General features: G+C 41.7%; 1 protein-coding gene across 4 annotated transcripts in view; it reads right to left on the bottom strand.

The window, feature by feature from the left end:
* The window catches only part of ptprz1a (protein tyrosine phosphatase receptor type Z1a), a 92,069-nt gene extending 67,059 nt beyond the window's left edge, over positions 1-25,010 (bottom strand). For all 4 annotated transcript variants that reach the window (XM_074633516.1, XM_074633517.1, XM_074633518.1 and 1 more), the window contains exon 1: positions 24,659-25,010. In XM_074633516.1, coding sequence (XP_074489617.1) covers positions 24,659-24,719 — 61 coding nt within the window. In that variant the 5' untranslated portion in view covers positions 24,720-25,010. The remainder of the gene's footprint in view (positions 1-24,658) is intronic.
* Between the last annotated feature and the right edge of the window lie 1,598 nt (positions 25,011-26,608).

Genomic DNA, 26,608 nt, shown 5'->3' with positions numbered 1-26,608 from the left:
TAGGAGGAAAAATTCCTGTGACTTTTGATGTAATGATCGAGAATTATTGGAGAAATAAAACAAGCACTCAGGAGAGGAAAACGTTTTATTAAAGAAGCAAAATCAGGAGGAAGAAGAGGTGAAGAGAGAAAAGCTGATTTAAGACGAATGGGAGAAGGAAGTGAAGATGGGCGGTGGTGGCGCAGGAGAACGGGTGGGGGGGGGTAATTCAGGGTGAGGACAGAAAGAGGAAGGGGGGGGGGGGGGGGTAACATGCTTATGTTCTACTGGAAAAGAGTGAATGAGTAGAATAGATTGTATGGAGAACTCTTGCTCAGCGTCTGTACGGAGAGAAAAAGACCACAACTGTGTCAGTGTGTTTATTCAGCGGAGAGTGGCCGACTCGGCGCTCCGGTCTGTGGGAGCCCCGCAGCCTCCAGCCGGACGCTGAATAAGAGGATTAGCCGAGCCCTGGGAGAGCCGGGACGTCCACAGGCTGCGGGGGTGAGAACTGGTGCCCACGCCAGAATGTGTGACAACCCCGCCCCCCCCCCAACACAACCACCCGAATCCCTGCCCCTCTCCTGATGCCAGGGGGACGAGAGTCTGAGGAGGGCGGGGGTGGTTTGAGTAATACCAGCCGCTCAGACTGGGAGGGTACGGGCAGGTTAATCTGTGGACAGTCTGGGCTTGTATTTCTTTAAAGGTTTATGCTGGTGGCACTATGCCAGCTTGGTTTGGCTCTTTAAGTACACAATTTCCAGATAGAGTTAAGACTGGCCAGCGCTAAAAGATGTTTCAAATCTTAACAGATGTGTAAAACGTGAGAGAGCCCACACATAACGACATGTTAAGTTAAATTGAACAGTTTTGTTCCTATAGTGTGTGGAGAGCAACGATTTGGCCAAAACAGCACATCACACATTAACAGATTCATTCATGAAATCTCTCAAAATCTCTCGTGATCAAACATGACTTTAGTGTAAACAAACACGGGCAGGAAGAATTAGCAATGTTAGTCTTTACTTTGTACTGAAAATTGACAAAGGATGGCTGGATGAAGTCATGGAGACACGTTAAATAAACACTTGTGTTGTTGCGACAAATCAACAAGTTGGTCCTCCATATTATGAGCTCCATCTTACTACTACTTTATGCTTCACGTTTAGCATTAGCTCATGCATTACCCGCGGTTGCCATGACGGTGGTGGTTCTCCTTCCTTCTTCAGTCAGCTTGGTTCTCTATTGGTTATCCTTCTTTCCCACGTGAATGCGTCATCGGCTGTCCTCTGGGTTTCTCTCACACACACACAACAGGAAATCTGTTCGTGAATATTTAACATGTTTACTATTTGAAATCGGTGGGGCCAGGATGGACTTCTGAGCCGATCGGGGGATGTTAAAAACACTCTTAACATAACTCACACCACAGGAACATCTGGAAAGATAATCTTTAGAACCATCAAAATATCAGGGCTTCGCTGATGATTGTCGGGAGGAGGGAACCAAAATCAGCTTGATTCTTGTGCAGTGTGTATACGGCATTAGTTTATCAGTAGATTTCCTTCATTCCAGACAGCCTCTGGTTTAATTTCATATTTCTATGAAAATCTGCTTGCAGAGACTTCCTGCAGACAGATAACGGTCTAAAAACTATGTTTTGGGGAAAAAGGCATTCGACTAACACTCATACGATTTTGTCAACTAATCGATTGGTTGATGTAATCGACAGATCTGTAAAACGAAGTTTCTCCAAAAAGAATCACCACTTTAAATATGGTGTTTACCAGAGATGTGCTCATAAATCTCTTGGAAATAAGTCATTCAGCATGAAAAAAGTATAAAAAAAAACGACCAATCAACTAAAGAAATCTGCTGACAGAACGTGCCTCCATCAGAGCTGTTAAAAACAAAGCTGGATTCAGGGTTATAGTTTATTTCCTAAGGCCTTTATACTGTGTTTGACACTTCCTGTAAGCGACTGTGAGGGAGAACTCCTTCAGGAGCAAAACTCTCGTATAGGAGGTCGGGGTGGATGGACGGGTCAACAAAGTACAAAAACCACAGACCCCTGTTCTACCACAATATCCTGTCAGGGTTTCTTTTAACATGCCCACAACCTTTCCACAACCTAAACTAAGTAGTTTTAGTTTTGAAGGCACTGACGACCGACGTCATCCTGCTGATAGAGGTGTCAGATCAGATGGATGGTTTTGGAAGTCAATGACGAACACTTTTCACAACTGCCAGCTGGACTGCACTATGAAGCCAAGACACAGTAACGACCCTGCTGGCCAAAACGACTATTTATTAAAGTTGGTCATTAGTTCAACTGGACAAGAAAGACGAAGAAACAAGCACATGTTTTTTTTTCCCTGCACCTTTGAGATGAACACTGACTGCAGCATCTACTAGGGCTGTGTATTGCCAAAAATCTGGCGATACGATACGTATCATGATACAGGGGTAACGATTCAATATATTGCGATACTGTAAGCAAAGCCATATATTGCAACTTTTTTCTAAACTAATTTTAGGAAAACTGTAGTTGAAACTGAGCCCACTACAACCTCGGAAATCACAATAGCGTCGGGCCCGCTAGCGCGCCATCGGATATTTAAGAGGTTAATTAAAAATCGGTACAGCGTTTTGGAGAATCGATACAGTATCGCACAACATAATATCGCGATACTCATGTGTATCGACATTTTCTTACACCCCTAGTATCTACAGGTCATGTTAGATCTGTGACAATGATTATTAACTAGCCAAAAAATTGAGGTTTTACAACTTATATGTTACACAGTTTGTCGAAGAGCGCTCTAACCTCCAACCCTGATCTCTCAACTTCACTGTTTCTGTAGTCCCTGCTCTCCTTTCCCTATTTTTTTGCAGGTAAAAAACTATTTTGGCTCAAGTGCAGCAAAAATAACATTTCCAAACTGGCTTTGAATCTGTATTGGTGGAGAAACCGAGTTTGACCTTTGTGAGGCTCAGACAGCACAGTGATTCATCAAAGTGCTCCTGCTAGATTTATATACAGCAGAACGTCCATAAAAACGCAGAAATCCACTATGAGACCACCAACAGCAAATCAAAGCACCTCGTCACAGCGCTGCAGGCATTACACAAATGAAAAACCTAGAAATCCCTCCAAACCGCTGCTGAGAGCGTCAACACAGGGGAGAACTGGCTGTGGAAGACTAAACTCATCAGCCGAACAGAGGCCTCGAGGGGTTGAAGTTTTCCTCATCGATCAGCCGCTCTCATCTTTCTCTTTTAACTATAAATGGCAAAGAACAAAAGCTGCGGATTATCTACAGGCCGAGTCCATCAGCCCTAAAAGGAGGACCAAACATGAAAGGAGCAGAGAGGAGGATTTCATATGTGCACGCCAGGAATGAGGGCAGGAAAACAGACTACAGGAGCTCAACTGAAGTGGAAATATGACCCAGTGCTGCAGGAATATCATCTTTAGTGAGTCACCTAACGTAGTGTTGAGTATTCATCTCTTTCTTCCTTTTAAAAAGTAGAAAAGTTTGCCCCTGGGTGAGATTTCAGAGCCGTTACAAAAACCTTTCTTGGAACAAGTAAATCATCAAATCGAATCATTCCCCTTGAACGAATGCTTCACTTTACTGAAATGTATAAAATGAAGTGATTTGCAAAAGAAACAAGAATTTATTTGTATTTAAGAAAAACGTGAAAATTTCAGAAAACTACTGTATGTTGGAGCTGAAGACGGTGCGTGTTCAGTCAGAGCCGAAGAGATGAGACAAATAACGAGATTCAAACATTCATCAACATGATCCAAGCTGAGACATCTCTAGTCGACCACAGCTGCTGTTTGGTGAAATCTGGACCTAAATATCCACTCAGAGTATATTTTTCCACAAACCACAGTTCAAAAATAGTTAAATACCGTAGGTATATATATGATGTCACTGGTCCTCAGTGTTCCCCGCCTTCGTGATCCTGCCTCTACTACGTCGCTGTCGCCAGCCTGCCCGATTTGGGGAGACTCGTGGGTACCCATAGAACCCATTTTCATTCACATATCTTGAGGTCAGAGGTCAAGGGACCCCTTTGAAAATGACCATGACAGTTTTTAGCGTAAGTTTGGAGCGTTATTTAACCTCCCTCATGACAAGCTAGTATGACATGGTTGGTACCAATGAATTCCTAGAGTTTTATAGTTTCATATGATGTCAGTATCTTCACTCTAGCTTTAAAACTTAAAACAACCTTCAAAATCCCATGTTGCGTTAATGCGTTAAAGAAATTAGTGGCGTTAAAACGAATTTGCGTTAACACGTTATTATCGTGTTAACTTTGACAGCACTATTATTTATGAAACGTATTTTTGGTTGTGAAACATTTTGAGTTGATTCATGTTGTCGTTCATTTAATTTGTAGATCATCAGGGAATCATTTCTGTTTCTGTTCATCTCAGTTAATTAAAATTCTCTGTTGGGTTTCTTGGCTTATTGTTTATTGTTTATTATCATTTAATTCAATGAGATAATTAGTTTATTTTGATCTGTACTGAGATGGTTTTAGGGGGTTGCTTAGAATTTCTTTTTTCTTTTACTCTCTACTGAACTACTACATTAGTTCTCCTTTCTAAAAATGTCCCATCACATCATATAAAGTGAACACTTTATAGGCTAGACATTGTGACTGTAACAGGTTGGACCTCTTCCTGTCCGTCAACACACTCAGTCACCTCTCTGTGTGTATGTGTGCGGTCATGGTTTTAACTTTTAACTGCAGTGTATCGTCTCTGCTCTACATCTTCCAACACCAGCTTCACTGCTCTGAACGGTGATAAGACTGAACAGCTCTCTGACAGCTTTGTGTGTGTTCATGCGCTCATGTGTGACCTGTATCTGTAGTCAGAAACCAATGATCTGTCCCGGGGGAGAGCGGATGAATAATGGATCTGACCGTCTACAGTTTCCATCAGCAGCCTCTCTGGGATGCAGCCAAACACTCTGCAGCCGCCGCCATGTTAGTTTAGACTCTGTCTCTTTTACTCTGTGTGCTGCTGCCAGCTGGACAAGAAGGAGCTTTTGACTCCTGCTCTAACTAATCACTCTCAAGTGTCATATCTGTCACTTTCAGTTGACACAGAAGCAGTTAACGTGTGTCATGATGATCAGAGAAACATGTTGAATTCTGAGTTGCTTCTGTAAACAACCTTTACACCTGTGTCCTCAAGTGATGTCACTTGAGTCAGCGCCGGTTGAAGACTACAAGTGTTGAAAAGTAAAATAATCTGGAGGTGAGGAGTTAGAAAGAAGTGATCTTACCAGACCTCTGTAGCTGCTCATCTCTGCTGCAGGCTACATTATTACAAGGATAACAAACCAGAATCTCGGAATCAAAGTCTGTAAATGAGTTGCATTGTGGGTAATGTAGGCACCTGGTTTTCACAAGGAAGACAAATGTGTGGAATAAAAGCAACCCTGTCTCCTACAAAACTACGTTGCCATACAACTAAACTGCATTCTGCATTCGAGGGAAACATAGTTTCTCCTAGATTAGGGTCGTAGTTTTAAACACGTAGTTAACGTTGTAAATTGAAACCAAACAAAACAAAAAACACAACAAAACTACTTGGTTTGGTTAAGTAAAAAAAATCATTGTTTGGCTTAAATTCACTACATTTGTTAATTCATGTCTGTAGCTTAAATAAAGTAAGTAAGGGATAATGTACAGTGAACCAGTCATTGTCATCTTACATCACCCTGAAGGGGTTTATGTCACAACAATGAACAGCTAGCTGTACATTACCCCGCTTATTACACGACTACTTAATTAAGAAATCAATAAGAGCGCCAGAGTCTGACATCAGAACTGCGCCAACAGCAACGGCCTGTTACACGTAGCAATGGTCTGTTACACGTAGCAACGGCCTGTTAAACATAGCAAAACAGCCTGTTAAACATAGCAAAATGGCCTGTTACACATAGCAATGGTCTGTTATAAAGAAATAACAGACTGTAGAATGCTAGAACGATATCTCTGGTTCTGCTGCATTGGTTTTGATACTTTTTGTAAACTGTCCATCCTGCATCCAACAATGTCATAAAAGTACAATGCTAAACCAGTCCAGTACTATTTTAAACCTGCTCACAACCTATTTGTATCACTACACAAATAAAAAAAGATATGGGCAGCGATTCAGAGGTCTGAAACCAGGCAAGAATTTTACTTGAAGGGACAATCAAGTTAAGTGAAGTGACGTAAAGTAAAGGGAAGTGTTGGACAAAGAGACTAAATATTTGTAGAGATGATGGTGTAAAAAAAATGATAACAGGTCAAGGACTTTTGTGTCTCTTGCTGTTAAGACAAAACAAATGCATGAGCTTGTTGCAGCACTTCTGGATGCAGGAATGTGGAGGTAAAGTTCCAGAGAGCAAGCATCCTTCCCTGCAGCCACCATACTTCAGTTTGGACACGGTAATGTTTCAGTTAAAGGGCCCTAATCAGGCAAGATTACAGAGTGCAGGATTTAGTTTCTTTCTGACAACAATGTAGAAAAGTAAAGAATCTCAGCTTTGGAAACTCAGAAAAAGAAATTGAAAAAAGCTTTTAGAGACTTATCAGACGAATGTTCAGGTCCCGATTTCACAAAAACAACCCTGGCCGACTGCAGATGTCGTCTCGACTTTCACCCTTTGTTGTATTTACACCAGTTCTCAGCGCTGACGCAGGCTGTCCCATCAACACCTATTCAGCTGCTGAATGTCTGCTGGGTACCTGCCCACTGTTCACCGTGTGCCAGCCTCTGCTGCATCAATCTCAACAAACCCTGCGGTCGAAACCTTCAGACTGCTTCTCTCTGTCGGTCTGCCCGGCCGTCACCTCCACAGCCAGCGGCTCCGAACAACCAGAGAGCCACTGGGATGTTTAGACAAAGAGCGCCCACTCAGAGCCACTTGTTTACAGGAAGAGGAAGATTTAAAGTGAAACTGAGAAAGGTACGACAATCTCAGAGTTACTTTATTTATCTTAAACCTTTGCTGGTATAGCTATGCCAGCTTTACAGTATGTCGGAGTTACTACAGAGCAGAACATAAATAATGATTTAGCACACAGCAACAAACATTGGGGAGCACTAAATGTATGCAGCATGCGGCTCATGTTGGCATCAATCAGAGAACAAAGCAGCGGTGTGGATGTCGGGGGGGACTGGTGGTCTCTTAAATCACATCCCTGTGGCATTCAGAGCTTTCCCTATGGGAGCCATCTAGGTGATATGTAAACAAAATAGCGTCCAGGTGGATTTGTGATTACAGAAACTTTACCGCCAATCAAACTGGCATGAATTTGATCCCGACTGCAGACTCCAGACCGAGGTGACCCAGAACTACCTGATGTTCTGAGGAGATGTCATCACACATGGCTCTGGGAAGGTTTTACTATATAAAACCTCTGTGGATTAAAAACTCGTAATAAAAGATTAATAATTGACCTTGTTTTGCAGTTGGAGGCGTCCTGAGAAAAGTTTTATAGGCGTCTCTAAAATGTTGGCTGCAGAATGTTTTCATTGCAATACCACGAGTGGCGACTGGGACGAATAGGCAGCAAGCTGAGTGGAGGCACCGTATCTCTTAAATCATCCATGGTTCATTGTGTATTTTCTATTATTGCTTGTCACAGAGATCAGTTACTGGGGTCAGCTTGAACTCACTCGGTTATAACTCAGTTCATTGTCTTTGAAACATCGTATTGAGTGTCTTATGAAGAAACTCAGGGTGAAGTTTCTATTATAGAAATAAACGCTGTTTCTCTTTTGCTGAAAGGAAAAAAATAAATCAAGTGACCTTTTTATCAGCAATCGATTATGGTGATATTTCACATACGCATGCAAGTTCATCATTAGCGTTACGATTTGTCTCTGATTCAGGTTTCTGCGCACATCATTGCAGTTTGTATGAGAAAGTTGGTTTATCTTCCTTATACAACTGTAGAATGGTACATTTCTGTAAAAGGCCTATTGCACGAACTGCTTCCATATCGATGTTCTCTACTGACTCACAAAACTATCAGTAGCTGGAACCTCCGATCATGAGCACAAGTTATGTATATTATACAGAGACACTTTAAACTAGATTATTTTATAAGCATGCATGATTTTAAAAACAGGATTAAGGACTGTTTGAACACTGACTGTGCTTGTACTGTTACCGAATGACACTGCCAGCTTGTTGATGTAATTTGGTGTTTGTTTTTAAAAAAAGTTTCTATCGTTTTGCTGTTTTTTTGTGTATGTGTTTTTTTAGCATGCTAACATTTTCTAATAAATACTTAGTACCAATATAAAGTACAGCTCAGGCTGATGGAAATGCCATTTGTTTTAAGAGCCACGTTGCTTGCTTGGCTAAAAGGTAGAAGCCGTTCCGTATCCTCCAACCAAAACAAACCGCAGCGAGCCGAAACGAGGAAGCACAAAACAGTGGAGGGTCTGCGTGGATACGACCTGCACCCTCACATTTTAAATCCAAAGCGGTAAACACTACAAATACAGTAAAGTATGGAAACACTTTGGGTTTCACACATTTCCAGGAAAAGCAGAGCTAGACATCACGGCTAAAGCTGCATGCTAACTCTGTTATGGACAGGAAACGTTATCGTATTGCGGTAACGTGCGGTCAAGCCGGCCGTCACTCACATCTCCGTGGTCAAATGGGCCGACGCTACAACTGTAGAGCACCCATATACTGACATTTATGTTAAATGCATTCAAACGGCCCCGATGGAGCTGACCATGGATGTATAAAGAGAACGGAGCTGACGGGAGAGCTAGAGACCACTTTGGAGAAGTTAGAGGAAGTAGACATGTGGGACTACGTCGGGTTTTCAAAATAAGGTGTTAACAAAGGGTATATAAAAAAATACATATATGTAAATAAGGTTGATTGGATTACATTCACCAGAGGTATAAAACATTACATGTCCATTATAAATTAAAAAGAAAATACCACTAATTTGTGTGATTCAACTTTTTCCCGTGGTCTAGTGGTAAAAAAGTTAACAAAAATCACAATAAATCGCAATATAGAATCGTAATACTTAAAAATTGCAATACATATCGAATCGGCACCCAAGTATCGTGATAGTATTGAATCAGGAGATAGGTGAATCATCCCAGCACTACTTCATGTATAGTGACAAACAACTTGTGTCTAGCCTCTGTTATTCACATCCTGCAGAGCCTTTTTAATTGGTCCAATTTGGATGGATTCACCTGTGAGCAATCAACCCTGGGACTATTTTCCAACTTTTCAGACTAACAGACTAACAAAATCCATCTGAGAGTCTAAAGTTGAACCAGGTGTGACCGTGTAGAGCCGAGTCTGACGAGCTGAGCCTGAGGTGTCCTAAAAAGGCCACCGTACAGAAGATAACCCTTTCTGACTGATTTAGGCTACGACAGGTTCACTCTCGTTTAAATGATCACCAGAGAAGGAGCAGTGGGTTTCCTTCTTCACCCAGATTTCCCCCAAAATGTATGAAGCGTCTGTTCCAAGCCGAGCTGTTTTGGTTCCAGCAGACGTGTTTCTAATCTAATCGTACACACGGTGACGAAACAGTTTGTCAGAGGCCCAAAGGAAAGCTTCTCTAACAGAAAAACGACTTAATTAAACACCGGAGCTGAATGGACGAAGGAGAGAGCCAACGCTGTATCCCACAGCAAAGACAATGAGAGAGGAAGTGTGTGTGTGAGAAGGGCTCCTACTTATATTATAAACTTTTTACTAATTAATTTACTCTTCAGCTCAGGCTTAAGATGACACTGATGTTCTTAATGATGTCTATAAGAACATGTGTCTGGTTAAAAGATTATTTATCGAGTTAATTTTAGAGCTAATGCTGCATTCAAGTCATGTAGGATTTATAAGCTGCCAACTGGGGAAAACAGTCAGTAAACACTGAGCAAACCCACAGATACTGGCTGTCCACGCTCACATCTTAAAGAGATGTCTATTTTAACAGCGATATATAAATAACTTGATAGGAATAATGTTTGTGCTTATGGATGATTTAACTTTATAGATAAAAAGCAAAAGTAGCTCCAAGATGACGGGAAATAGATGAAAAAACATGGGATGCAGATCTTAAGCGATTAAAGTTTCACAGGTTTTAAGTGTAATGTTTTGCTTTTGTCAAGTTGAATACATTTTCTTACTTTTTGCTTTATAAAAAAAAAGTATATAAAATCATTAAAAAAGAGGAAAACTTGTATAAACATTTTAAAACACTGTCTGGTTGTTTCCTTTCTTTTAAACGTAGAAGCTGTCAAAATGAACACAATAATAACGCATTAACGCAAATTTGTCGTAACGCCACTAATTTCTTTAACGCATTAACGCAACTTGCGATTTTTAGGTTGTAACTCAGTTTTAAAGCTAGAGTGAAGATATGAAACTATATGAAACTATAAAAACCTAAGGAATCCATTGGTACCAATCATGTCATGCCTGTCAGGAAGGAGACTAAATAACTATCCTCTGTCACATTTCTCCCGATTTATGACAAATGTTCACACCTTTTTTTCCTTTTTGTTATCTCAACCTGTTTCTGGCTCTGTACAGCGTGTATACGCTCTACTGTCTCCACCCGGCGACACCAAATGTTGTTAACTGGCAGAGGAGAGCTGCTAGCAACACAACCCGCAGCGCCCAATATTGGGCTTTGCTGGATTCTGCAAAAACACGTCGTGGCGTGGCACAAGCCGTTGGAAATAACAGGTTTCAGAGCGCAGTGGTGGCGCTGTCGCATTGCATCTGAAAGGACCTTCAGTGAGTGAGAGAAGGAGAGAGAAATGGAGAGAACTAAGAGAAAGAAATACTCAAGCAGGGGCAAAAAATGAATGAATGAATAAAAACTGATGAATTATTTGTTTAGGCCAAAGGGGCAAATTATTCTGTATTCTTTTTTAGTTTTTTCTAGGAATTAAAAGTAAAATTTTAAGTATTGAAGATTAAAAAATGTTGTTACAGTGTACTTATTATTTTGCCATTTTTTTTTTTTTTTTAAATCACCATAATGCAGGAAACAAAGTCTCTGAAACTGTAACATTTCTGGGGGATGACACACTGTATCAAAGTAACTTTAAATCTAACCTTTCCAAAAACAAAACAAAAATCTAACTTCAGCGAAATCAAACATCAGATTTTAAGTCCTGCCTCAGCAAGAGCTTGATTGACAGATGGTTCATCCAATCACCTGCCAAGTATTTTATTTTTTTTTTTAAAGTTCCTGCCCTTTTCCAAACAGTCTCCAATGACGTCCTCTCTGACGGTTCTGTGTAACAAACCATCTGGTGCGTCAGGTTACAAAATATGAGCCGTCTGTCCAGACAACCCTTCACCTGTCCTCTCTCTCCCTCAGCAGGATGTCCCGCCTCCACCGCAGAGCTCCAAATGATATCAACGCTACATCATCTGCAGGTCGCGGCAGGATGTCGCCATGCAGGAGCCTCAGGTCTGCAGCCAAACACACTAATTGCTTTTTCACCTGCGTGAATCCAGCGAGCTGCTTCAGCGTAACCAGGCGAACACTATCAGCACGATCACCAGCTCATTAACGGGCGGACATTTTGTGACGGTGCCTTGGGGATGCATGACTATTTAGAGGAATGACCTAATTGAAATTAGCAGCAGGGGGGGAGGGTGGGGTGAGACACAGAGGAAATTATGGATTTTACACTTTGTCCTTCTGTAACCTTGACACACTTCTGCTGGATCTAGTGAACCAATGATGGCAGATGTTTCCTCCTCATCGTTATCTGCCCATAAAACACATTTTATAAAACAGGTGTTCTCTCTTTATCACATTATTATGTTGAATAGTTTGTGGGTGGAAGCATCGAACATAAAATATATAAAAAACAGATGTTTTATTGTCTAAAGTAAAATCTTTATCTTTACTTATGATCTTACGATAATACCGCGTTAACACAAATTCATTTTATTACCACTAATTTCTTTAATGCATTAACGCAATCAATCTTTCTGAGGTCTTAGCGGGCTCTGTTTTAAAGATAGAGTGAAGATACTGGTATCATATGACACTAGAAAACCTAAGGAATACATTGGTACCAACCATGTCATACTGGCTGGTCGTGAACGAGGTTAAATAACGCTCCAAACCTACGCTGAATTTTGGCAAGGAAAAACTGGCATGACCATTTTCAAAGGGGTCCCTTGACCTCTGACCTCAAGATATGTGAATGAAAATGGCTTCTTTTATTGCACACATTCTGCCTCCTTGTCAAAACCTGCCACCTACATTACCCACAATGCAACTTGACCGCTGACAGTTCTGTGCTAGTAGTAGCTAATGTATCCTGGAGCCTCGAGCCGGCAGCAGAGATGAGCAGCTACAGAGGTCTCACTTCTTTCTAAATGTTTTTACTTTTCTAACTTGTAGTCTTCAACCGACGCTGACTCAAGTGACATCACTTGAGGACATTTATCAGACTTCACACAGCTCCTTCTAGACACACAAAAGGCTTTATACTACTTTAAAACATGTTCAGTAGAACTCCCTGATATCTGGAAACGCACAGTGATGAGTAAAATCAGTGGAGTCCCCCTTCAATGCGTTCATCAGTACGAAATGTCGTTGGATTTTTTCAGTAAAATAAATTAATTGCCCACTAACCAGAGCAGCAGTGGAACAAGAACAGCATGGCTGTACACAATAGAAACACATCCCCGTTGTGACAGCGACCTGTGGGTCCAACAGCACATCTGGCAGTTATCAGCTTTGGTTCCATTCCAAATCAATTTCAGCCTCGTTCAGAGACAATGTGAAAACTTCCATTTCTGCTTCCAATTAGATTTAACTGCTGTAATTGTCTGGTTCTTCACTGACTGACAGGTTTGACTCTTCACAGCTTTCACACGCCTCTCCCTGCAGACGGGCCTCATGGGTGAAGTGCAGCTGTTTTTGTTTTTTTTCCCCCCAGATCCTTGCGATCTTTGTACGACAGTTCAGGTGTGTCAACACGACCTGAGGCCTCTCTCTGAGGAGCAGACGTGTGCACAACCAGTCAGACCAGGAGGAGGAGGGCAAATTTTCCTTGGACCCGAGGAGTGAGTGCCTCTGGGGGGAAAACATCTGCTCAGCGCTATGCGAGTCTGAAGCTGCAGGTATTTACCTTCAGACCGGACACACCTGAATCCAAGACTTTGGGTCATAATGACGCCCTCAGAAACTGCTCCAGAATTAGATCTGTTTCTGTTTAAAAAGTGATTGTAGTGTTACAGACGTTCAGATTGTAATTTCTAATTATGAGAACACACACAGGTAGGGTACCAGGTACCCGGAAAAAAAAATTTAATTTCGGTTCTGCTTATGGATTCCTAAACGCGATATTCCTTTATTATTGCAAACAAAGGCTACATAAAGACATACGTAGCTTTCTGCCAGGACCTGTCTACGAGACTACGTCAATTAACTTCCTTTTATTTGCATTTTTCCGAGGTTGATTAAAGAAAAGTCCCCAACTTCTCAGTGGTGCAGGGAAATATAAAAGCTTATGTTTCCTCCCAGGGTCACAATTCTCCCGCTTTTCTTTTCCATTTGTTATCCTAACCTGTTTCTGGCCCTGTACAGTGTATAGGCCCTATTGTTTCCACCCGGACGACAATAGAGCTACACCAAATGTTGTTTACCGGCGACCACGACCATAGATACTGTATCTGTATATATACGGTTTACGCTTGCGACCGACAACACGTTTTAGTTGCACATCACAACATGCAGTGCCCAAGTTGGGCTTTGCGCGTACTCGGTATCGGCCGATACCCAAAGCCCAGGTATCGCTATCGGGACTGTAAAAGTCGGATCGATACATCCCAAACATTAGCAACATTCGTCACGGGTTTTTAGTGACATTTGTGATGTGTTTTCTGTACCTATGTGACGTTGTTTCCGTACGTATTTTACTCAGTTTCCAGACTTATTTTAAGCCCAACCATGAGGTTTTTCCCTCAACTTAACTAAGTGGTTTTGTTCCCTAAACCTAACTGCGGACATTATCGTAGATTACAATCCAATTAGGCGTCAAAATGACACACAAATCACCTAAAATAAATCACGGATTGTCCTTGTAATGTTGTGCTATTCATGCCCCTACCTGTGAGATTTGTAACCTTGGGTTGCGACCTTACAAGATGATATGTTTTTTGGCTTGTTTTTAGGCCCCCAAGTGACCTGAAAACCCATTAACGCTGTGTGAAATTTACTTGTTAGTCCACTCTTTCACATTGTTGTAAAAACCCAACATATCTGGGTCCCTTTTCTTCTTCTCTTACTTCTTTGGAGACTGTGGAGTCCTGACACGGCGCTGTACAGCTCAACCCCCTGCTACTGTTAGCTTGTAATGTCGATGATTGAGGAATTTAAGCTCATTCTCCTGCTGCACTCAATGGAGTCTGATCTGGATAAGAGGATCAGACTAATGCCTGAAATGTAAATGTAAATGTTCTGTAAATACTTGAAAAACCTTGTTGAGGCCCATCGAATCCCTTTGTGCACGGCAACATCTGCCTAAAGCGTCTACGCATTCACCTGCTAAGATCCCCTCCAACAGCCGGTGAATGGAGAAGAAAAGGAGCGAATCGGCCCTTTTACTGAAGAGGACTTTGACCGACCTGCGTCCTCCACGCAGGCCTTTTATCGCTGGCCTTTTTCTGCGTCACTTTTTTTGGATTTCGCATTCAGCGGTTTGAGAAATGAGGGCCATCGAAACATCCAGGATCGAAGGGAGACCACACACTCGCAGGCAGCTGAGGAGAGGAGAGAACAGGGAGAAGAGTGGAGGACAAATCAAATGGCTCTCCACCAGCTACTCTACGGGGGCTCCACTTGTTCCCCGCTGCAATGGGCCCCGGTGTTAGTGGCCCCCCTTTCAGAGGGGCTGTGGGCCACCCGGATCTGCCCCGTCATCCATTACAGCGTCCAGAGCGGCGGTGGGTACCGAGGAGGAGGAGGAGGAGGAGGAGGAGGAGGAGGAGGAGGAGGAGGAGGAGGAAGGGTGGTGGCAGAGCACCAGGCGGACACCAGCAAAGACAAGATGGTTGGCTAACCAAAAGAAGAAAAAAAAACAGCCTCGACACCCCTCATCCCTCACCCGCCCAGAAACGAGAGAGGAGACAAATGAGGAGGAGGAGGAGGAGGATTAAAAAACGTTAAGGGGGGGATGAGGAGGAGGAGGAGGAGGAGGAGGAGGAGGAGGAGGAGGAGGAGGAGGAGGAGCAGGAGGAGGAGCAGGACAGACAGACAGTAGAAGGATGAAGGCATGAGGCTCTAAAAAGGGGAGAAATGTGGGAGACGGAAGATGTGCAGGAGCACACAGAAGTTGTGAAAGGAGGAGAGAAAATGAGAGATTAAGAGCTGAGGACAGAAAACGGAGATTGAAGAGTAAGAAGGAGGCCCTGAGGAAATGCACTGCAAAAAACAAAATCTCTTTAACGGCTAAAAAAAACTTAAAATCTGAAGTCTTCCATCTTTACAATCTCGTGTTGTTGATCCAAATATTGATTATTTTAAATTCTCAAAAGATGGCAAATGTGTCAGGCTGGGAGAAATATGTACAAACTGATCCACTAGACATCCAGGATATTTCTATTTTGTAGGAAAGGCGTCCCTTTCTTCATTCAGTGCAGCGATCTAACTCATTGTGGTGTTGAGATTCTGAGGGTTGTTTCTGAAAAATCATTTAAAGAAAAAATAAGACTTGAAAGCTCAATATGAGACTCACCAAACTCTAAAGCCACAAACTGCTCAAATAAATAACTTGAAAATTAGCTGCTATAGTCGATTAAGTATTCATCCAAATCTGTATTTGAAGATGTTACTGTTAAAGACTGAAACATGGCTCAAAGAAACTGACCGTTGTCTCCAATCCTGGTTGCCTCTGACATCTTAACCCTCGTGCATCACTTTAAAAAAAAGTTGCTCTGAAGTCCTTAAGAGGATAAAATATTTAATCACGATTAATTGTAAATGAAACACACAGGGGAGACTCGTGGGTACCCATAGAACCCATTTTCATTCACATATCTTGAGGTCAGAGGTCAAGGGACCCCTTTGAAGATGGCCATGACAGTTTTTCCTCGTTTTTCCTCGAAAAATCGCAATAAATCGTAATATCGAATTGCAATACTTAAAAATCACAACACATATTGAATCGGCACCAAAGTATCGTGATAGCATCGAATCAGGAGATAGGTGAACCGTCCCAGCTCTACTAAAAAGTGGACCACTTTAGTACACTTACAAGTGTACTGCTAGTACATTGATATTAGTATACTTACTACATAAAGTATACTTCGAGGGAATATACTTGAACTTATTTAAGTATAATTCATGAAATAAACTTGAAGTATAGTACTTTTTCGTAAAGAGTACACTTTCAACAATCCACCTGCTAAAGTCTGAGAGCAAACGACTTGTTAGGACGGGAGTTTTTTTACAGTGTGTGAGGCGAACGGAGGCCTGAGAACAGTGATGGGAGACTCACAGTGAGGCTGGGGGTGTTAACGAAGACTAATGAAGGCAGGAGTGCTGCTTAACCTGCACTCCATCGCTCTGTGAGGCGTCGGAGGAAGAATGTGTGTATGTGTGTGTGTGTGTGCACCCCCTCACCCTAACACACTGCGCTCCCACACTTCTGCTCCAGCTTCACAGTGTGACAGCGTCCTCTCCTCCTCACCGCCGCCGCCACTGGGACAAATCGCAGTGCCATCATGCGTCACGCTTAAATGCTCCCCCCCCACCCTGAAACCACCCCTCACCCTCTTCTTTTCTCTGTTGCTCTGCACCCCAACCCCCTCCCCCCTCCTCAATCTGCCCTCTTACACCTCCCTTCTTTCTGTAGTTGCCCCCTTTCCTACTGTTACAAAACAAATCTCCCCTCTGACAGCATAATTCACCGGGCCGGGCCAGAGGAGGCGGCGCAGGACGGACGAGCCTCCTCGGCTGACCTCCGCCGAGGACCCGGCTGGTTGTTTCCCCACGTAACCCCGGCCTCCATTCAGCCGAGGGCCCGTGGAAAGAAAAAGAGGGGCGACTCGGGAGGATTCAAACCGGTGGCCCCTGTGTATGCCTGAGTGAATGCCGTTGAGCCTAATACCCACTAATCTGGTCATCAAATACCCCCACTGCCACGACTGGAAATCTGCTTCTTTTTCTCCAGACTATCAGTGGGGCAGCGAGGGACGTCTGCCCAGCCAGAGCTGGAGGGATAAAACGACGGGAAGAGAGAGAGAGGATTGTGAGAAACAGGAGGAAATAAATGGGAGGGTAGAAAGAAGAGGTCATCTGAGGTGACCACAGTCTTGTTTGTGTCTTTCCTCAAAAGGACAAACAGAATCCAAATGAGCTTTTACTAAAGCTGGGATGATTCACCTAACTCCTGATTAGATACTATCACGATACTTGGGTGCCGATTCGATATTAATTTTGTTTTATTGTGATTTTTGTTAACTTTTTTAACACTAGACCAAGGGGAAAAAGTTGAATCATACACTTCTAGCGACTTTTACTTTGGAAAATATCTAAATTAATACATTAAAATGTTTGATTTTCAGCATGTATGTAGTCAGAGATGTCCTGAAGTCAAATATATCAGTCACTATTTATTAAATTGTTTTCCAGCAACCCAAAAATCAAAGAATAAAGACATTTCCCTCACAAATTAATGGTATTTTCTTTTTAATTTGTAAGGGACATGTAATGTTTTATACTTCTGGTGAATATAATCAATCAATCTTATTTCCATATATGTATTTTGTATATACAGTTCCCTACACCTTATTTTGAAAACCGGACGTAGTCACGCGTGTATACTTCCTCTAACTTCTCCAAGTGCGTCTCTAGCTCTCCCGTCAGCTCCGTTCTCTTTATACATCCATGGTCAGCTCCATCTGGGCTGTTTGACTGTATTTAACATAAATGTCAGTATATGGCTGCTCTACAGTTGTAGCATCGGCCCATTTGACCACGGAGATGAGAGTGACGGCTGGCTTGACCGCATGTTACCGTAATACGATAACGTTTCCTGTCCATGACAGTTAGCATGCAGCTTTAGCCATGATGTGTGAAACCCAAAGTGTTTCCATACTTTACTGTATGTGTAGTGTTTACTGTTACGTTTGATCCTACAAGGACTTTTCCTATCGTGGAATAACCTCCCTATAGACATCAGACAGTCTGAGTCTGTTGAGGCCTTTAAATCCAAACTTAAAACTCATCTTTTCACCAGTTAGTTGCTTATTCTTTGATTACTTCAGGCCTTGATTACCATTATCCCAGTCTCAATAAAGCATTAAGCCTGGTACTTACAGTCTTTGTTTGTCTTGCAAGCGAGAATACTGTAAACTTTCTGAAAACCACTGCATCTCTCTAACCTTCTGTTTGTTTACAGCTCTCTCTCTCTCTCTCTCCCTAGTTTCCTCTTTCTTCACTCAGGCTTCTCTGTGCTGGTCGTCCTGGGATCTTCCCTGACCGGTCTGCGGCTACGCAGCCCCATACGCAACAAACTGCAATGCACTGTGTGTTCTGACACCTTTCTATCAGAACCAGCATTAACTTTTTCAGCAGTTTGAGCTCCAGTAGCTCTTCTATTGGATCGGACAACACGGGCCAGCCTTCGCTCCCCACGTGCATCAATGAGCCTTGGGTCTGACCCTGTCGCCAGTTCACCGGTTTTCCTTCCTTGGACCACTTTTGGTAGGTCCTGACCACTGCAGACCAGGAACATCCCACAAGAGCTGCAGTTGTGGAGATGTTCTGACCCAGTCGTCTAGCCATCACAATTTGGCCCTTGTCAAAGTCTATCACATCCTTACGCTTGCCCATTTTTTCTGCTTCCAACACAAAGTTCAAAATGTCTAATATATCCCATCCACTGCCAGGTGCCATTGTAACAAGATAATCAATGTTATTCACTTCACCACCTGTCAGTGGTCTTAATTGTATGGCTGATCGGTGTATAGATAGATAGATGGATGGATGGATGGATAGATGGATAGATAGAAAATTTTGTTAAAAAAAGGAAACACCAAACAAGTGGCGACCGCAATGTTGGAAGTGTTAAGCTGAGATGGCAATCAGACCCCGTAATATACCTTTTTTAAGTCTCCATATCTCAACTAGAAGTCCAAGACTTATTTCCATTGTGGTCCTTGACAACAAACCAAACAATAAATACCTTTATCACCTGTATCACCAATAATAATTAATAAAATCACTGTGAGCCAAACAAACAAACAAACAAAATAAGCTCGGCCCAGGTTGGCATGCTTGGTGTCTGTGGTGGTGGGCATCACGTCGACAGCCTCCCCCTGCATGTGTTTGACTGACAGACTGCCTGACTGTGACGGCCATCTGTCAGCAGACTCCCTGTTAGACAACAAGAGGCCCGGAGACTCCATGAGGCCGGGCGGAGCGCAGGGCACGGCTGGCACTGCCCATTCACAAATATCTTTTGGGAAGACAGATGGTGCTGAGTTTTCTCCTCATGTGTCTTTTCTTCCACCATCAACCATTCCTGCGCTGCCTCCTCAGCGAGCTGGCACCTCCTTTGTGCCCCGACGTTTCAGCAAAGCTTCATTTAAAAAAGCCCAAATGAAAAGGGAGGAGGCGTGAGGGAGCCCGGAGGCTTTCTGCAGGTACCGAACCATCCAGCACAGATCCAGGCTCACTGGCCCAGGCACAAAAGGTTTCACATCTCTTCAGCTAAAACTGGCTCCGACCAGCTTCTACCCCCCACACCCTAATCTTTGTTTCAAGTCTCACCCCCCGAAAAGATTCAACCAAGCAGATCAGTGTCCTCTCTGGCACGCTGCGACTGTACCGTACGGCTGGGAGGGCAAACCAGGGGATAAGGAGCTGGAAACCCCTTCCAGTGTTCAGGCTTATGGTGACAAATCCTGATTCATCCCCACTGACTTCTTAAACCTCTTCGACCCTGCAGGACGCGCCGGTGGGTCCGTTATTACAAACACACTGAAATTTATTTTAAATTTTAGTAGAGAAGTTCCAAAAGATACCACCCAAAAGGCCTTTACACACCGAAATACATGAATTTGCCTCTGGTAAAAATGTACGCAGTTTATATGTCTTGTGCTCCAAACTTACGCTAAATTTTGGCGAGGAAAAACTGTCATGGCAATTTTCAAAGGGGTCCTTTGACCTCTGACCTCCAGATATGTGAATGAAAATGGGTTCTATGGGTACCCACGAGTCTCCCCTTTACAGACATGCCCACTTTATGACAATCACATGCAGTTTGGGGCAAGTCATAGTCAAGTCAGCACACTGACTGCTGTAGAGTTTGCCATGTTATGATTTGAGCATATTTTTTTTATGCTCAATGCAGTACCTGTGAGGGTTTCTGTACAATATTTGTTATTGTTTTATGGTAATTGATTTCCAGTGATAAATACATACATACATTTGCATAAAGCAGCATATTTGCCCACTCCCATAATGATAAGACATACCCAAAATAAATCAAGAATAGCTCCACAACTACCAGGTCTATATGCATGATCTTGGTCTCTATGGATAGGTAAGACCTCAAAGAATTCATCCCCAGTGTCAGAAACATTGTGACTGTTACTATGCCTGAGTAAATTGTGATGAACCAAAGGAAAAATGAAAAATGTTATCCTTGCCTAAAATGTTTTCTAGATTAGACAGTGTTAGACACCATTATAGCAATGATGCCATGCACAGAGATGCCACTGAATTAATTCAGCAACTCCTTGACTACAACTGTAAATAACACAAAGCACATAGATTCTACAAAGGTTTTTAGTAAGGATAGGACCAGGTGGACTCTCCATTTGGCCACTTGGATACCCAAAGTGTGCCAGATGAGTTTTCTACCTCTTAAAAGGGAATCTGGCTATAAAATACTACTGATATCCACTACAGGAGGCTATGTGCACACAATGTAGCCTTTGGCCAAGACATTTACCCTGTGCATCATCACCTTCTACCATTGTGCACAGTATAACATCAATAAAAAACACCTAAATTGTATAATTTTGACTCCAAATAGAGTAGTTTTATTATAATAATGAAATATGACTTAGCAAGTAAAACTTAGATAATAACAAATAAGATTAATAACAATGTAAATAAGAATAAGAATCCAAAGTCAAGACTGTACATTCAATATAAAAACAGTCAAATATATTATAAAGTAAAAATACAACTTCTCGTACGTTGATTTTGTAGCTAAAATATTGAAATTACTGCCAAACAAACATTGTTTGGACAAAATAAACTTGCAGTGTTGTTTTAGTCGCGTTAAGGCCTCGTCTTTTAGAAACAATTCAGAAAAAAAGACCACCACAGCATTTTATGAAGTTTTTAAAGGCAGTGTTTTAACAAACAGCTCAGCCGAACTCAGTACCGGGTCCGTCAGTTAAAAAATAAATGTATTTTTGACAAAGTTCTTGTATGGCTCATTTAAAGCTGCAGTGGGTAGAAATGGAGCAAATATGATTTAAAAAAAGTTATTTTTATAAAACAGTCACTATATCCTGACAGTAGTGCATGAGACATGAACAAAAAAAATCATGTTCCTCTGTGTCCTCCGGTGCTCCTAACGGCATCTGCAAGATTTCACGGACAGGAGGGAAACAACCAATCAGAGCTGATCTGGAGCCTGCTGTCTCTGAGCAGCTGTCAATCACTCGCCAACTCCGATCAAACGGTCAATCTAGGCAGCGCTGATCAAATATGAATCAATATTCTCTTACTGTAATGCCTATTTCTCTCCTCAAATGTCTTCAGAAACATCTTGTAGTGTACTGTTTAGCTGTAAAATGATAACGTTTGTGACCCGGCAGCCTTGATGAGATCAGTTGAGAAAATACCAAGCACCGCCCACCAGCCGGAGCACGGCCAATAGGAACGCTCTCTCTCTGAAATGACCTGTGATTGGCCAAAGTCTCCCGTCACGGGCTAGATTTTTTAAAGCCTGAAAACAGAGCCATGAGGAGGTGCAGAAGTTTAGTTTTCTCTCAGAATACTTGAATTACAATATGCTGAAGGGTTATTATGGAATTTTTGCCCAATGATGCCAAAAACGTTCTACCTACTGGAGCTTTAAGAATTGAAAAAAGTATGATTTTACTATTGGCACTGAAACAGGTTTTCAACAATCATACTGGAGAGCAAACATGATCACACATGTCATCACATCTCAGATGTTGAACACTAAATGAGTCAAACACATTAAGGGCGTTGTTGCTGCTGCTGCTGCTGCTTTGTCAAATTTAAAAAAGGTGGTTTACTGGCTCCTGAAAGCTACTGACAGCTCCTGGCTGGATGTAAAGCTGCATCCCTGCTGGATGTTTCTCACTATACTATTTTTTAAAACGTGCATCCCTTCATTTTTGCAAACAGGCAGGTTGGAACAGTCCAAACAAACACTTAAATCAAACCTGAAACAAGCTGATTTACTTTTACAGACTCCACAAACACTGAAAGTCTCTTCCTGATCTGACATCTACAATCACCATAACTTGAATATTCCTGCAGAGATTTAAAGACTTCCATGCATTTGTTTCTCTCCTACACCACAACACAAATGCTAGAAAAAAGGCTTCAGGAGGGGAAATAAAAACAGACTGTGTATTAGTTGATTTTTTGCAATGATAGTATCTGTTTCTGAGAAGCATTACAGGATTACGGCTGTTGTTGTTGCCAGATATGGAGCCTCTGACACCCTTAATAAGCCAGTCAGACTACCGTGTCCAAACTTCTCCTTTCATGCTTGACAGCTCCGGTTTGGAGCTGATGTGTGACGCCTCTGCGCCTCGCAAACGTTTTAATCTGCGATCCCACAGACCCCAGGAGAGGAGCAGATGATCAACAGAAAATCATCAGCCACGTGTGAAAATTTAGTTAAAAAAACGATTTAGACTCGTTTCCTTGAATGTTTCCAAAGACGCACAACGCGTTACGCACAGCAAGGCAAGGCAAGGCAAGGCAGCTTTATTTGTAGAGCACATTTCAGCAACAGGGAAATTCAAAGTGCTTTACATAAACATTCAAAAACATTCAAAAACATTGCGACAAAATGCAAAAGAACATTAAGACATAATTAAAACAGTTTGTAACTTTTTACACGTATAAATTTAACCGGGTCGGGACCCCATGTGCTCTCGCATATATGTGCGCTCGCATATATGTGCGCTCGCATATATGTGCGCTCGCATGTGGCTACGCTGTACAGACTGCTCCTCTGCCTGCTTGTCTTCACTCACACAACGCGCGCGTTCTCGCTCCACCTCACGTTCATGCGCGCACACTACACACTGCAGGAGAGTTAGTAGCTCTGAGAATATCTAGTGAATGTACAGTGGACGTTTGTGCAGAAATAAATGCTGCAACTCCTCCAGACCAACAGAGGTTTCCCGTGTCTTGTGAAGTGACGGGGCTCCGCAGCGAGAAACGTTATCATCTCTGACCGGGTGCCAGTGTCTCCCCTGTTCACTCCGGCTGCGGTTGGGAGGCGATAACGTTACTCGCTGCGGAGCCCCGCTGCGTCAGCCCCAGAGGCTGAAGCAGGAAAAGCCAACACTAGGATCAGCATTGATTCATGGAGAGACCGTCGTCTGATCAGCTAACATTACTGCCAAGCAGGTGAAATATAGAGTGTTATTGTGGTTTTAGCTGACGTGTGTCGCCTCACTGTTTTGAGCGATGCTCGTTCATGTCTATTTAGAGCGAGCAAGCGCAAGCCGGACGCTGACTTTCGTTGACTTAACGGCCACAGGTGTCGCTGTTAACAAGCATTTCTGAAGATACAAATAGTCCCTTTAAAAATTAGAAAATAAAAAACAAGCTAAAAATAAAAGCTAGGATAGAAGCTAAAATAGAATATAACACACAAGAGTAAAAGCTGTAGTGCAGTATAAGATCATTATCTGGTTTAATAAAAGGCAGCAGCAGCAAACAGGAACGTTTTAAGCTTTGATTTAAAAGAACTCAGAGTTGGTCCTGAAGGTTTCTGGGAGCTTGTTTCAAATATTTGGTGCATAAAAACTGAACGCTGCAGGTTCACTCCTGGAAATAAAACGGAGCAAAATATATTTCGAATTGTAACAAAAAAATAGAAAAACAGTCGCAAGAGGTCTTTAATGTGTTTGTGGGCAGAGCTCATGCACTTCCCGGCTCACCTGCGCAATCACCTTAAAGGTCCCATATTGTAAAAAGTGAGATTTTCAGGTCTTTTACATTATAAAGCAGGTTTAAGTGCAATATAAATACTGTTAAACTATCAAAACGCTCAATATACGGAGAAACACATACAGCCCGTATTCAGAAATTGTGCATTTGAAACAAGCAATTCTGTTGCAATGAGCTAAAACGGAGCGTTTCAGACAGAGGATATGTACAGGTACATTCAGGCAGACAGTACGAGGAAAATAATGTGTTTTTTTAATATTACAGCATGTAAACATGTTCTAGTAGAAACACAAAATACAAAAAAAATTGCATGATATGGGACCTTTAAAGTTGTGCGCAGCAAGTTGAAAACCAGTCGGTGTCAATAAAGTGGAAACAACATGAGAAGATTTACGCGTTTCTGTGTCATGTGAGGACAAAACATGAGTGATACATGTCTTACCTTGTTGGCAGATGAGGATGAAGTGTGCAGCCAGGAGCAGCCAGCAGCCCGTAGTCTCCATGTTGTTGATGCGGTTAACACACAAATGAAACGGTGTTTGGTGTTTGTTTGGTGTTTGTTTGGGGAGCAGGTCCCGGCAGCCCTCACAGCTCCATGCTGCTCCGGTCCGGTCTGCCTGGTCGCTCGGGTTGTGGTCTTGCTGCCGTGTGTGTGTGTATGTATGTGTGTGTGGTACAGATCCCGGGTCCCGGTGCTCCGCTCAGCTCCGTCCGCTCTCCTCCACACCGACCGACCGACTGACTGACTGGAGACGAGCCGCCAGACTGAAGCTCTGCACCGCCCACAGCCTGCAGCCGCACCGGCCTCACCTCCTCCACACATCCAGAAAAACAGTCAACATTAGTATATTTTTTTTAGAGTTTTGTATATGTTCATTCATGTATTTCTTTTATTATTATTATAAGTTGGGTTTTTTTATTATTATTGTTCAATAAGAACAGAGCGTTATTAGGACATTTTAAAAAAAAAAATTAAGAAAGAAATAAAAAAAATAATAATAGAAGGGAAAAATAAATTAAGGGGAGGAATAAGTAATGAAGTGAAGAATGGAAAAACAGTTCACATTAGTATATTTTTTTAGAGTTTTGTTTATGTTCATTCATGTATTTTTTTAATTTATTTATTTATTATTTATATTATTATTTATTTTTTTATTATTATTGTTTATTATTGTTCAATAAGAACAGAGTGTTATTAGGAAAAATTAAGGGGGGGGATAGAAAGAAATAGAAAATAATGATAGAAGGGAAATACATAATTAAACGATAATTGAAGAAGAAAATTAATTAAGGGGAGGAATAAGTAATGAAGGGAAGAATGGAAAAAAGAGAACATAATAAAGAAAATTTCATGGGAAAAAGGGAGGAAAGCTGGGAAGAAAGAGGGAGAAGAGAAATTTTTTAAATGTTCATGTATTTCTTTTATTTATTATATGTTTTTTTTATTATTGTTCAATAAGAACAGAGTGTTATTAGGAAAAAAATTAAAAAAATTAACAAAGAAATTAAAATATTAAATATTAAAATAATGATAGAAGGGAAATACATAATGAAAAGACAATGGAAGAAGAAAATAAATTAAGGGGAGGAATAAGTAATGAAGGGAAGAATGGAAAAAAAAGAGCACATAAAAAAGAAAATTTGATGGGAAAAAGAGGGGAGTAAAGGGAAAAAATGAGGAAAGCTGGGAAGAAAGAGGGAGAAGAGAAATTTTGAAAATGTTCATGTATTTCTTTTATTTATTATATGTTATTTTTTATTGTTTATTATTGTCCAATAAGAACAGAGTGTTATTAGGAATTCTTTTTTTTTTAAATTAAGAAATAAATAAAGAAATAACAATAAAAGGGAAATACATAATTAAAAGATAATGGAAGAAGAAAATAAATTAAGTTTAAAATTAAGTTTTCCTACAAAAGTCCAGCAAAACATGTAAATTTCAGCTCGTTACATGCATACAGTCTTTTCAAAATAAACTTCCGTCTTCACAGAAAACAACTTCCATAGGTTTAGGCAAGAAAATAACTTAGTTAGATTTAGGAAAAGATCGTGGTTTGGGTTAAAATAACTCCGGAAGTGGCGCAACTTGAGTACGAAAGTTACGTGACAAATAAATCAACCTTGACTTCTGGTTTCACACGGGACATGAACACCGGACTCCTGGGCAAAAGTCCGGCATTTCTTTAACCCTCCTTTTTTTTCACTGCTCTTTATACTTCCTGGTTCACGATTACATGCATTACACTCAAATTGATTTCGTTGGATATACACAAATTACAGTGCATTACTTTTCGTATAGCTGCGAACGGTGTATGAGACCTGACTGAACAGGTTGTGTTCCCACATCATTTATTTCCTCAAAAAGCTCCAAGAAGGAATAACGAGGATACAA

The sequence above is a fragment of the Sebastes fasciatus genome, chromosome 4 (assembly GCF_043250625.1).
Source record: "Sebastes fasciatus isolate fSebFas1 chromosome 4, fSebFas1.pri, whole genome shotgun sequence".
Lineage (NCBI taxonomy): Eukaryota > Metazoa > Chordata > Actinopteri > Perciformes > Sebastidae > Sebastes > Sebastes fasciatus.
This window is presented reverse-complemented; position numbering and strand designations above follow the sequence as displayed.